Consider the following 14,630-nt stretch of genomic DNA (forward strand, 5'->3'; position numbering starts at 1 on the left):
GATGCGGCAGCCCAGCTAGTAGAACATATCTCACATACAGGCAAGAGCTTTTGAGATAGCTACCTCTCCAGTTGTTCAGGACCCACGTGAAGGTCAAGCTGCATACCTGCTACATATGAGCAGGGAGGCCTAGGTCCAGCACGTGTATATTCTTTGGTTGATGATTCAGACTTTGAGAACCTTAAGGGTCTAGGTTAGTTGATTCAGTTGGATTTCCTGTGGAGTTCCTGTGCCCTTTGAGGCCCTCAAACCTTCCTTTATTCTTCTTTAAGAGTCCCCAAGCTCCATCCACTGTTTGGCTGTGAGTGTCTGTATCTGTCTGAGTCAGCTGCTGGGTGGAGTCTCTCAGAGGACAATATGCTCCTGTCTGCAAGCAAAAAAAGAGTATCAGGAATAGTATTAGGAATTGGTGCTTGCCCATAGAATGGGTCTCAAGATGGATGGGTTATTGGTTAGCCATTCCCCTGGTCTCTGCTCCCTCTCCTATGAATGCCTTACTTGTAGACAAGATAAATTTGGGGTTGAAAGTTTTGTGGGTGGTGTGGTGTCTCTATCACTCCACTGGGGATTCCTTGAAAGCCTTTTAAAAGTTTTGAAATCTAATACACATGCTGAAAAGTAGGGAAAAGCAGTGATTTCATAAATGACTATAAAACAAACTTATTCTCCTTCTTTTCTTTATTCCACTTTATGAATAAAACCATTTATGAATGAAAAACCAAATGCTTCTTCTTCACAGGACTCTCCAGCTGCCCTTCTTTCCTTTTCCATATTAATTGTAGAGTAAAGCATTTCATGATGTCATTGCCATATGTGCAGATAACATGTATCAACCATATTCACTCTTCTACCCCTCTTCATTTTACTTTCTCTCCCCCTTTCCCTTATACTAGTGGAGAAGAAAATTAAACAAATTCACTTTGCTTTGATCAGTGGGACCACAGTCACCTTGAAAGTCAGCTCTATCTGGACTTCGATCTTACCTTAACTGCATACACTATTCACAGAAAATTTTCTCCTTCCTCTGACTTTCTATTTTCTTGTAATTAATTAAGAGTTTTCAGGGTGAGGAATTTGGTTTAGGATGTAAGCATTTGGACAGCAATCATTTCCTGTAACTCTTGTAAACTGGCCAAGCTATCCACAAAAGGTACTGTCAAGGGCCCTCAATTTCTTACAAACGTCAGTATTCCGTGATCACAAAGCCATTCAGTCAAACTAAATGATGGTCATAGACAAGTTGGATGTGGCTCAAGTTTCTCAAGATTTACACAGAAATCCACCAAGGAAGCAAACATTACTGGTAACTTTTTTTCGTGGAGGTGATTGTCTAGTCAATACCTAAAGAGAAATCAAAAGATGATGTTGACCCTTCCTGAGAAAATGAAAGATTTCCATTGGAGTTGGGATCCTGATAGCTATGGGCTGAGTGTGAATGAGCATTCATCTGTAGCATTCATCTCTGCCACTCACATGGAGTACCATGAAGTGACAGCCACATCGAATTGGACACCACAAAACGCAGTCCCAGCAGAAGAGCAGTCACAAATAGTGGACTACATTATAGTAGTGTTGATGCACCATGGGCTCCCCAGCTTTCCACTTTCCACTTCATTCTCTGGAGTTCAACCACAGAACAGTACTAATTTCTCATTCCTTTTTGCACAAACTTTTTACTCTGCCTTCCAGGCCTATTGTCACTAGCTGTAGGTTCCTTATTGCAGTCAACAGTGGCACCTGCTGAACCATGTGCCTATCTATTGGGCCAGGTTGTACCCAGCCTTACTCCTCTCATTAATCCTCGGAATGGAACTCCCAACTTCTCCCTCCGGACCCCCCTCCTCTTTTTCTCTCCTCACCTTCTAGAAAAGATGGCTGTTTTGCTGGCTTGCTAGTGGCCAGACATATGGTAGCAGGGGTCAGGTCCTGAAGTGGTCCTAAAATCAAAACTTTATGAGCATGAAAGACACATGTTGAGCTGAGAGCCTAGGCTATTATTAGAATTATTGACCAGTGATGATTATGAATGTGGATGGCGTCCATGAGTATACCATGACTCAGCTCAATGACAAGGAAGCCATGTTCTCTTTGTCTCAAGGGCCCATACTCAAACACATTCCTGTTCAGTACCATTGCTGTCCCATGCAGTATCATTATATCTTACAAATATTGGCAAGTTCCCAATGGCCCCATCATACTTTACCAGTTACTGGTGGAACTCATTAATTCTCTTATGTACTCCAGGAAGAACTTAATTGCAGCTACATTTCTTACTCCTGAATCTTCAACATCCCTCTTAGTGTCCAGCCTAGTCAGTCATACTGGTAAGAATGTGGAACATCTTCTTCAGATTTAAGAGATGAACGGTTATCTTTCTCCTCTCTTCTCAGGAACGCTCATGCCTGGAACACAGACTACAAATCCAACCAAAGCACCAGCTCCTAGAGTCCCACAGACAGGTGAGACTGCATGGCCAGACCAAGAAACTGCATACAACAGAGGAAAGTGTAGTCTGGGAGAAAAGGAACAGGGGTACAAAAGCACCTGCAAGCATGCTGTCCTTGTACATTATTACAGGAAAAGAGTCAGAAGAAGTGATTCCATGGCATTGCTGTACTGCAAACTTGTGTAATGGTGGCTAAACCACGTCTTTCTCTTTGGCTATCATTTCCCTATGGATGTTTAGGAGCCCTCACCTTGAAGGTGTAAGGATTCTCTGACTGTGTATAATAGTTCTAGGCCATCTCATTTCAGTTTTAGAGAATGTTCCTCTCAATATTTATAGATGGCTTTCCTGCAGAGTGGCCATTCACCCCTGAGAAAGAGCCAGCCCAGGTCCTAGCAGCCCATCAAGTTTCAAGTGAGTAAGAACACCCAGTCATTGCTTAAGGTTGTGTTTTATGAATGTGCTTGCTTAGTCTAATAAAGAGGTTTGTTTGATCAATGTAGACTCAGACTGCTAGGATGCAAATCTCAGCTCAACTTCTTTTTGTGAGGGGTGGCCTCCAGGATTGATACTCTCAATTTAAAACAAGAACAACTACAATTACTGTGAGCACTAAAAACATCTGTTCTCTTTATTCCCTTCTACATGGTGTTGTATTACGATAATGTGTGCTGAATTGACTTGGGATTTTAAAACTCTGTGTTATTTAATTTGATCAACGTTCATTGAGTGAACATGTAGAAAAATGTGCTGATCACTTTGCAAGCAGAAGCTGCTCTCATGTTGAGTTTATTGGCTGCTGGTTGGCCAATCAGAGAAAGAAGGTATAAATGATTGCTGTACAATCTAAGCCCCAATTGCTGGATGCAACTCCCTGTGGCTGTGTTTTAATGGATGTCCAGCTGGCCATATCCCTGAGTCGTGCATTCCCATGGGTTTCAGAAGCAGTGACTTGGTTTATAGAACTCCCAGGACTTGAATTTCTATTCTCAGCTTTTGGCTGTCCCACACTTTTCTTTTCTGGGCTGTTAGCTCCCTGCAAAAGGGGAGACAAAGTAAGTCTTCAAAGATGGACAGGTTCTCAGGCGCCACCTTCTCCTGAATGTCTTTTTATACAAGCTTCCTGAATGTTACAGCACTGGTCAGTCATATGTCAGCAGGGCATTATTAAGTTGCTGGAGCCTGCACGGTCTCCTGTTTCATAAATCCTCAGACCTACTTCAATCCTCTCAGCCTCCAGTGAATGATGAATGGACCTTTCAGACATAAAGACCCAACTGTGATACCAAGAAATTGTGCCTCTTGTCCTCGGAGATCTAAAGAGAAACATTGGTAGTGCTAACAATATTGTCAGGTTGAGTGCTAAGACACATGTTAAATATATATATATATGTCCATCTATCCACCTATCTATCGTGTATCATCTATCTGATATTTCTGGCCATTTCTGCTGATAATTCTTTAATACATGTCTGTTAGATTTCTATCTCCCTATCTATTATGTACCATCTCCATCCTTCGGTCTATCGTCTGTCTCGTGAAGCATTCACTTCATAAAAGAGGCTCCGACACCTTCAAATTAATTATTTTGCTCATTCAAATATCATTTTAAAAATATGCCACAAAGGTTTATGATCATTCAGTTGTCCCTTCAGTAAACATATATTGAGCTCCTACTATGTGCAAGGCCTGGAGTTAGGAACATCTCGATTTCTCTGCCCAATAATTCTAGAAAAAAATAATAATGCTATCTTTATTAAAGGATTCTGATGGGTCCTATAGACAAGAGGCTGAGTCTGGAGGCCATATATCCCTAACTCCAACATTTGTGATCATTTTATCATTTTGTATTACCTCTTCTAAGATGTGGTATGCACACACACACACACACACACACACACATACACACAATGCATATGGCTCTTAAAGGAGAGCATTATAGGGTTCTTGAGTGAAGAAGTAGTCAGAACTTTGTACAGCAATGAAGAGCCTTTCAGCTGAAGAAGTCATGCAGGGGCCCACGTGAGCAGATACTTTCTGACAAGATGCTGTTAAGCACATACTTTTACAGAGCCTTGGCATAAGCAAACCCACAGAAGCGAGAAGATCTACATTCCTGGGGACTGAGCAGGGCCTCTCTAGCTAGAATTCTTGTGGTGAAGCTAAGATAGGAACTGAGGGCAGACAGAGTGAAATTAAGAGCAAGTTGCTGCCATGACAAGGAGTCTGTTCAATGTTTTGAGGCATGGGAAAACCATATGTCCTGATATGTCCTGTGCAATGACATCCCTGACCTCAGAATGGAAACTACAGAGATGCTGGGATGAAGGGCACAGTGGGGAGACAGATATATGATGATGTGGCTAGAAGTAAAGCATAATTACATAGGCAGAGAGATTCAGGTGTCATATTTAGGAATCAGAATCATATTGATGTATTGATACTCAAATGAGCTGCAGTAGTGACCTGAATTAGGTTCCTGAGGTCACTCACTGAGGCCAAGAAATACAGATGAGGTGCATCATAGAAGTGATGTGTGCAAATCCATCCTTAAAGATGCTGATTATTTAGTAGGGGTGTGGTTCTTATTGAGCATGGGCCTAGAGATAGGTCTTTGCAGAATCATCCCCTCCCTATGGTGTGACTGGTCTGCTTCCTGCTCAATAACTTCTTCTATATGACAAGACTTCCAATGTCTGCTTCACAGTTGTTACAAGGACTAGATGAGGTAATCTTTGTAAAAAACTTGGAAAGTACCTGGTTCATGGTAGATGCTAAATGGTACATTGATGAAAATCTAGTCGTGCTCTGTGGTGTGGTGGTAGTTAATGTTCTAATAGACTCACAAAAAAATATTTTGTTTCTATATGTTTTTAAAGTCCATAGCTTTGTGAACCCTCTCTTTATTTGCTAAATGTTGCTGATAAACTATTATTTAAAAACTCTCAGATTGGGGTTATGTTCAGTTGTTGATCTCTTGATCATCATGAAGACCTGGGCTCCATCCCTAGTACCACAAGACAAGTCTTGTAAAATTTAGAATGTAAGTCTGTCAGCATACTAAAGACGTTATTCAGATCAGCAACTGATGAGGAAACAAAAAAAGGTCTTAAAACTGTATCAATGGGGAATCAGATTTACAAGCCAATATAAGGAAGTAATTTCAAAAGAGCTTGCCAATTTATAACTTATAGTAGTAGTTCTATTTGACATAGGGCAAAACCAACTGTATATTTGCCAGACAACAGTAACTTACATTGCTATAGACATGAGTTATCTGTAGTGTTTTCAGACAGCAGGTATATATTAGTAGCAGTTATCTTGTACCACTACAGATGTGTCACAAAAAACGCTCAATAGAAAATCAGTTATATTTGCAGATAAAGAGTTACATTCCTAGGCCACAGCCTACCACTCATGAAACTCTGAGTTCAATATCCAGCACCACATATATTGGGCATGGTGAAGTATTCCTGTATTCTTATAACTCAGAAAGTGGAGACAGAGGGATCGAGAGTTCTAAATTATCTCAGCTATATAACAAGTTTTAGGCCAGCCTGAACTTCATGAGACTCTGTCTCAAAACAATCAAATCAAATCAAATCAAATCAAATCAAAAGCCTCACCCTCCTATATAACCAGATAGTCCCAGGGTATCTGCTAGGTAACAATCAAAATGACATTAAAGAGAAGCCACTATTCCTGTCTGCTCATTTCTAGATGTTGTGTCATTTTGTTTAATGGCAATGGGTGGCCTATCCTGTGTAACTGTAACATCCTAATATTATTTCTAGTCCTAGATGACAAGCCCTGTGAGAGGAGGACCCTGGTTCTTCTTGTTCATTACTGTACTACTAGTCTGTTTGTGCCTGGCACATGGTAAACTCCCAAAACTTTTCAATAAGTACATTAACAATACTAGCTATCATTTATATCTGTTCGATGGCAAGAATAGTATCATATGCTCTGTGTAGCAGAACTTACTGAGCCTTCTCAGTTGCTCTGAATGCTGAGTCTGACTCTTACGTCATTCTTCTTGTCAAGTTGCCTGGGGGCAGCCTCAGGAAATTGATTCAGTTTCAGGAGATCTGATAGGATGAGGTCTTTAAGAACTTATTTGGTAAATGTTTGTATTTCTTTCCTAAATGTCACATACTAAACGATAATGAAAATCTGTTTATATGATACATAATCAACCTGCTCCCCAAGGAGGAGAACTCAGAACCCATTGTCCAGCTTGCTAGACTTGGAATGCTAGATTCATTTTCAAATCTGCTATTATTTTCTGCATTAGTTTCTTATTGCTGTGACAAACTACCTGACAAGCGTGACTTAAAGATAGAAATGTTCTTTATATTTGGGCTCACAGTTCAAGGGTACACAGGGGGAGCTTGGAGCCAGCTCTCCAATTGTGTCTACTGCTGGGAAACAGGGAAATGAATCTTGGTACTCACAATACTTCCTGCTTTTTATTCAGCCTAGCACTTCATCTCATGGGATGGTGTCACCCACCCTTAAAATGAGTCATCCCACCTCAATTAATCCAGTCTAAATGATGTTAGATCCTTTCAAGTCGACAGTCAGCACTAATCATCACACCTCCTTGATGCCTTATGCATGTATATGCGCGTGTACACACACAAACACACACAAGCACACACACACACACTGCAACACACACTCTATATTTAAAGCACTCTCCACCCCCCTCCACTGCCAGCTATCACCTTGCATGATAGTAAGCTATCCTCTGTACCACTGATGCCCTGCCCCGAGTACATTTCTGTTCCACAGTTTAGATGCATGCTCCTCAGAGAACACATGCCTGCCCTCCTCCTGAACACTATTATTAGCATTCTCTACTGGTCATTGACATTCCCACAGTAGTTCTCCTGAGCAACACTAAAACCACACTATCTACTGTCCGTGTCCAGTCTCCCCATAATAAGGGTTAGACTGTACTAATCTATCAGAGGCCATACCCAAGAGGAGATGCTTGCTGAGCTCTTACTGATTTCACTTGTCTGAGATTTCATGTTCCAGAGTGTCCTCGGCCACTCCCCAAAGAAGGGGCCATTACTGATACTCCCCTGCCCCTGACCATGAAGAAACTCACCCCATGCCTGATGGAACTCTGCCGCTTCTTCCAGCAATGCCTCTGTGCAATCCAAAAGCGGGATTTCAGTACAGAAGCCATGAGGTAATCTGGAACAGTGACTCCCTTGCATACTCAGTTGTCGTAGTCTTCCTATTGTGTGTGGTCTTTCTGCAAGTTATCTGGTGGCAGGCCCTATATAATTCCCAGGCAGGTGATGGATACCTAATAGTTATTTTAATATTTCCCTTTTTTAAATTTAATCTTTTTTACAGTACAGATTTTATCCTTCTCCTGGTCTACCCTTTGACTGTTCCACATCCCATACCTCCTTCCCCCATCTCCAGGGTGATGTCCCCAACCCCCATCAGACCTCCCCCACTCCCTGGGGCCCCCAGTCTCTTGAGGATTAGGTGCATCTTCTCTGACTGTGTCCAAACCCGACAGTCCTCTGCTGTATATGTGTTGGGGCCTTCATATCAGCTGGTGTATGCTGCCTGGTTGGTGACCCAGTGTCTGAGAGATCTCAGGGGTCCAGGTTAGTTGAGACTGCTGGTCCACCTACAGGGTTGCTCTCCTCCTCAGCTTCTTCTCTAATTCAACCATAGGGGTCAGCAGCTTCTGTTCATTGATTGAGTGTAAATATCTGCACCTGACTCTCTCAGCTACTTGTTGGATCCTTCAGAGGGTAGTCATGATAGGTCCCTTTTTGTGAGCACGACATAGCCTTAATAATAGTGTCAGACCTTGTGGCCTCCCCTTGAGCTGAATCCCAATTTGAGCCTGTCACTGGACCTCCTTTTCCTCAGGCTCTTTTCCATTTTTGCCCCTGCAGTTCTTTCAGACAGGAACAATTCTAGGTCTGAGTTTTTGACTGTGGGATGGCAACCCCACCCCTCACTTGATGCCTATCTTTCTACTAGAGGTGGGCTCTATGAGTTCCCTCTCCCCACTGTAGGACATACTCTTATTGTGTGTGCTCTCTCTGCAACTTATCAGGTATCCAGGTATTAAATAGTTCCCAGGCAGGTGACAGGTGACATAAGGGAGTTTACTCTACAATGTGCCCTCTACTAGACTCTTACATCTTTGAGCTCCATGACAGGGCTTTATTCATCTCAATATTCTCCAAACTAAATGCAGGATCTGGTAAACATAGTACGGATGATCTACACTGAGCTGACTTTTGTCTGAGATGAATTGAGATGAGTTGGGTTGGGTTGAAATGAACAGATTGAGTTGAACTGGATTGCCCTAATGGAGATAATAATAATAATAATAATAATAATAATAATAATAAGAAGAAGAAGAAGAAGAAGAAGAAGATAATAAGATGAGGTGATTTCAGGTGAAATGAGTTAGGTTAAGAAGAGTTAGGTTGGGCTTAGATGTGCTAGGTTGGATTAAGATTAAATTAAATGATGGGATAATTGAGCTGAGTTTAGGTAGGATGAGCTGAATTTGGATTACACAGAGATGAGCTACACTATGTGTGATATAATTGCTTACTACTAAGGACTCTGGACACACCAGTGTCCTATACTCGATGAAATTGTCTAGGAAAAAAATATAGTCAAAACATTTGCCTATCTAAATTACAGATCTTTAATTCACAACAGTTGTTGCCTGCCAGAGAAAATCAGGAGGTTGATCTCACTTGATGATCTAGTCATTGATGTGCTCCTGTCTTCCAGGACTGATAGAAGATGCTTCTAGAACTTATTCTTGGTTGTTAAACTGAGAGTCAAACTGTAAAAGTGCATGTCTTTCCCCAGTAAGTTGAGGACCAATTTCTTACACCTCAGTGTTATCTTAAAAGTTTAGTAACATGTCTTTCATTTTTTAAAATCTCTATTATCCACCATATCTGAGTATGAATCCCAGGCTTGCACTCTTTCCCCTAATCTATTTTTAGATTTGATCTAGGATGCCTCAATAGGCTTATTGAGTATCTTACTTACTTACATAACGAGGATAATAAGTTGAAAGACCCAGTAGTGTAAACAGACAAGGAAGGGGTATTTCCTCAGAGTGAAGAAAAGAAAAACCTTCAAAACAATATTTTTGCATTATCTAGAGTCAGCCCACTTCGATAGCTCCTTCTCTCACTAATTGAATGTGTGTTGAGTCTACAATCTGTCAGTCATGTATTATAAATGTTACAAAGATGAATCACAAATAGATCTAAAAACTGGGTCATAGTTGGCAGGATATAAGAGTTGTAAAGCTCAATTTAAAATAAAAATAAAAGTGATAAGACTAAGTCATCCATCCAAGAAAAAAATGTATTAGTCATACTCCCTTGACAAATATCACAAATGAAAACATTCATATGGGACTAGAGAGGTGGTTCAGCAGTTAAAGGCACTTGACACTCTACTAGAGGACCTGAGTTCAGATCCAAGCATCCATGTCAGGTGGCTCACAAATGTCTATTACTCCAGTTTCAGATCCTCTTTTAGCTTCTGCATGGACACACACACACACACACACACACACACACACTATTTATATCTATTCTGAGGAAAATGCTTTTTTGAAAGAAAAAAATCATCCCAGGAAGATAGAAATAAGAAGGAAAGAAAAAAGTTCCCATGGAAAATTCTTGGTTAACTTATAGGAATAAAGCACATATTCACCCAGCTTTTCATTCTGTCCCTTTATTTTCACTAAACAATAAATTATTCCAGAAACACATGTAAAATATTAAATATAGTACAAGAATATTAATGTGGGAAAGGGTTGGGTAACTGGGTAGAGTGATTTTTTTTTTAATAATAGTACTTCTGAGATTTGAAATCAAAGCTCCATTTAGTGGAGAATTTGGTAATAGAAAGAGAGAAATTACAAGCCAGTGTGCCAAGTAATATAAGAGATCCAGAATCAAATGCTATAGGATCCCATCAGAAAGGAGACACCCAGGGGTTGACGGAGGAATAGAAGTTATGGAAGCAGAAAACTGGAGAAGTCACTCCAGCAAAGAATAAAATGCCATGTGCAAAGGTGAAAAGGAAGATTGCTTGGAGCATTTTAGGACTTCTCAGGAGCTAGCTGTGTCTGCAGCATCAATGGTACAACCCTGATGCTGCCTTATCCCTATTTAAAATGACCTTGTCATTTCACTCACCCACATTGTTGCTTATAAACTCATTCCCCTTAAATCTTGCCATAGAGCTTTCGATGTCTTTCTAATCTATTCTGTCAATTTAGGAGAAATAAAAAAATATAGAACCCTAGATTCTCAACTATTCATTCTATCAGCTCTAAAACTCAGGTTCCTTAATTTCCCTTTGACACCTAAAGTCTCTTCCAGTATAGTCCTCTGTTGAGACTTTTCTAATTTTGGGGTCCCTAGCACAACCCTGGGGATATTCCTCAACTTACAGGATGACAAATCAGATTCCATTTCATTTCTAATGGATGACAAATACTGATGTCTCCAGGGTTGACAGATATCTGTGGCTCCTGATGCAAGGAACTTGTATATTGATGAGTGCTTCAGAGTCCAACTCATATTGATGACACTGAAGCTAGCCCTGATACCAAAGCCCAAAGACAGGCACAGCAGGACACCTTCACTTACACAATGGCTTTTCCTCCATGATCATTTAGTCCAGTGGTTCTCAACATATAGGTTGCAACCACTTTGGCAAAGCCTCTGTCTTGAAAAGTATTCACATTATGGTTCATAATGGTAGCAAAATTACAGTTATGAAGGAGCAACGAAAATAATGTTTATGGGTCAGAGTCACCACAACTTGGGAAACTGTTGTCACAGCATTAGGAAGGTTGAAAACCACTAGTTTAGTCTTTTCTGTTTGAGAGATGTATCCTCTAAGTAATCCGACAATCCTCTTTGTTAACACAACTTTCACTCTATTCTCTGCCATGTATGGCTGTTTCCTAACTAGTGATTTGCCTTGCTATACTAACTTGGGGGAAGGACTCAGATATTCTGCCTCAGGTTTGGGCATGGCCATATTATCATGAAGTACTTTCATGACGAGAGAGGCAGAAACATTCCATTCAACAAATAAGCTATGTGAATGAAGACTCCAAATGGCAACTTTGGCCTTTTCAGAACAGGCCACAAGAGTATGGAACTTCTGGCCCTGTCTGAAGATTCACAAGGCATCTCATTTGTTAGTGCCACATCCTAATGCAGACCCTTTCCCACATAGTTTGACATCCTTACTGCAGGATTACCCTCGCTAAGAATGGGTGAGGCTAGGTTATGAGTCAAGGGCCCAAAAGCCAGTATTTAGGTAGTTAAATACTATATTGGGCTGGAAGTCAGGCAGGTTTCAGTTCAAAATTAGGTTCTGTAGCTTGCAAGCAATGTGGTATTAGGGGTCTACTCACGTAGTTTCTTTCAACATTTTCTGATTTATCCCATAATGTACCTAATCCTGCCCACATTCCAGGCTACATGTCACATAATTCTAAGAGCTCTGTTCACGGAAAGACTGCAATACTCTTGCTTCTGTGACAGTGATGGAAAATGAAATGAGATGATGTAGATGGTACTCTGACCAGCACCAGGAACGTGTCTAGTGACTATCCTGGGACGATGCATTGCTCTCTTGCACTTGCTGCATGGATCCTTCCCTGGCACACTTGATATGTTGTGGCTATGGCAAACAAGTGCTTAGGTACTGTGTTGAGCTGTACTGGGTTGGCCAGGTTTGACATCTTATCCCTTCTTGAAGTTCCTTGAGCAGGTCCAGTTTCATGAGAAGAGCGATCCTATTGAGTCTACCATTGAGATACACACACCCCTCCTCTGTTTCTTTGGTCAGCTTTAATACTAAAAGATCTGGCTTGTTCAAACTCCATTTCCCAGAATGCCTAGCTATCCAGTTTTCTGTTTGTTCATGGCAATGGAAGACACTGGCAGAATGGAGAAGCCAGGAAATTTTTCTACACTTCGGCACACTTCCAAAAGTCTTCTTAGGCATCTCTTCTGAGGCTCCAGCTGCCGTAACAATGCAGAACACCCCTTCCCTTCTTTGCTCCTCACACATACTTCTGTCTTTTCTGGCTGGTCATTCACTGTCCAGCAGACATAGAGGTGCCTTCTGCCTTCTTGCCTTAGTTTCTTCTAACCTGTTTGGGATCACTTTCCAGTGTGAATTTGCTTTATTAAAGCATCTCATTGTTTCCACTTTCCTGATGAGGTCCTGATTGAAACACTGGCATTTTTGACTACTGGAACGACAATATTTTCTAGCACAGGCTGTAATACCCAGGCTAAAATCCGCACAGCTGGAGTTGAAGGAATGACTCAGCAGTTCAGAGCACCTACCTGTTCTTGCAGAGGATTGGGATTGAATTCCAACATGCTTGGCTCAACCACCTCAGATGCCAGATATATCACAATAAGCCACTGACAGCCTGGGCTGAAACCTCTCTCGATAGCATGCTCATTGGCTCTCTACTGTGGAATTCTGAAGCAAACCTGAGTGCCTCAGACCAGGAGCTGAGTATCTCTTTGTAATGTATTTGCTACATGTGTAATGATAGCATTCTTCCCTCCTCATCCCTTCTCTCACAAATACAAATGAACATTCTTACTTACTGAACACATAGACACTGGTATAGTCCAGGAACTTCACATATACCATCTCACTTAATCTTATTGCCTTTTATGTACATATGAAGGAACTAAGGCCTAGAGGATTAGTAGCCCACCTAAACTCACACATCCTAATAAACTATAGATCTAAGATTAAAAATTAATCTCATTGGCCCCAAAGTCTCATTGCTCTTTTCTAGCAAGCATTCTTCTCTACCCTTCTTCCCATACTCTTTTAAGATAAATAGAGGGTTCTCTGATGTAAATAATGGGCCTTGTTCATACTTGTGTATTACTCTTTTTGATTCTAGCTGTCTTATGGTCATCACAGGAAAGTGACCACTCTCAACTCTGATTGAACCTATAGGTATTGTCTGGAATACTATTCTTGGTTTCTGAAGAATGCTACACTGATCTGTCAGAGGATGAAGAGGGTGTCCCATTCTCGAAGTAAGTACTCAGTTTACTGATGTGATTGCTCAGCAGTGAATGTGTTTGATGGAAGGTTCCGTGACTCTGATAGGTTGTCTCACCTTAGCTTGGACTAGAGGACTGCTGTAGCGCATGGAGACACCATCAAGTCAAGACAGCCTAGTGTTCAGTCAACCCCTCAGTGTTTGCAAGAAGTACAGAAAGCTTTGGAGTCAGCTGACCACTCACTGCTGCCTCAGTGTAAACCCAGGCAAGGTTCTTAAGCTCTGAGTTCCAATACAAGCTAAAAAGACAAACCAAAGTAAAACAGAAAACAAACACCACAAAACACTGGAATTCTCACTCAAGGTATGCCAATTTAAGGCAGAGAAGACAAGAAGTCCTCCATTCACTGGGTGAGGGTTCAGTAGTCAAAGGCAGAAATCCTTCACTTTGGTGTGTGGGCATAGAACAGCTAGCCCACACATTATCTAATATCTTGTCTTTCCTCCCTACCCTGCAGAAACTTTTAAATACACCTGTTATGTTTACTGATCAGTATATTATTGAGTTTAAATGACCATAATTCAAATTAGGGAGATGAATTGGACACAGTTAGGTATTGGAACAATAGCAGACAGGCACAAAATGTAAAAACATGGCTGTGCCTTCCTCCACTCTGATGCTGCAAGGAGCTCTCAAAGGAGATCCTTAGGATGGACCTGACCTGTGCTTTCCCTCAAGAAGAAGCTGACCTGTGGCTGGTACTATTTGATTTTATGTTTCAGTTCTGTTCCAATCTTGATGCCCTTTTTTACTCTTTCAGCCTTAAAGCAAAAATGCCTGGAGAATGTCTGCAAGTCTGTGTGAGCACCTAACAGTGACTTCTGGCACCAAACCTTCAACCTGGTTTTGTTTCCAGCTTGGCTGTATTTTGAGAATCCAGGCATGTCCCAGCCAAGTCATCTGTAGAAGGGAAGGATTTCTCTTTGGAAGCAGAGAGATTTTGTCTCCTGTCAATCTGTGTAACACATCAAAGACAGAAGTTTACAATCAATGGAGGCTTCCCTGCCTGCTTCAGAGGAAAGGAAACCTATGATTTG

At 41.2% G+C, this 14,630-nt stretch overlaps 1 protein-coding gene across 1 annotated transcript in view; it reads left to right on the forward strand.

Annotated features, from left to right (window-relative positions):
• The window catches only part of Hhla1 (HERV-H LTR-associating 1), a 30,021-nt gene extending 20,764 nt beyond the window's left edge, over positions 1-9,257 (forward strand). The window contains exons 13-16 of the mRNA XM_028773275.1: positions 2,391-2,459; positions 2,786-2,860; positions 7,490-7,646; positions 9,161-9,257. Of these exons, the coding sequence (XP_028629108.1) occupies positions 2,391-2,459; positions 2,786-2,860; positions 7,490-7,646; positions 9,161-9,257 (398 nt within the window). The remainder of the gene's footprint in view (positions 1-2,390; positions 2,460-2,785; positions 2,861-7,489; positions 7,647-9,160) is intronic.
• The last annotated feature ends 5,373 nt before the right edge of the window (positions 9,258-14,630 follow it).

This window comes from Grammomys surdaster, unplaced genomic scaffold, assembly GCF_004785775.1.
Source record: "Grammomys surdaster isolate TR1022 unplaced genomic scaffold, NIH_TR_1.0 224, whole genome shotgun sequence".
NCBI lineage: Eukaryota > Metazoa > Chordata > Mammalia > Rodentia > Muridae > Grammomys > Grammomys surdaster.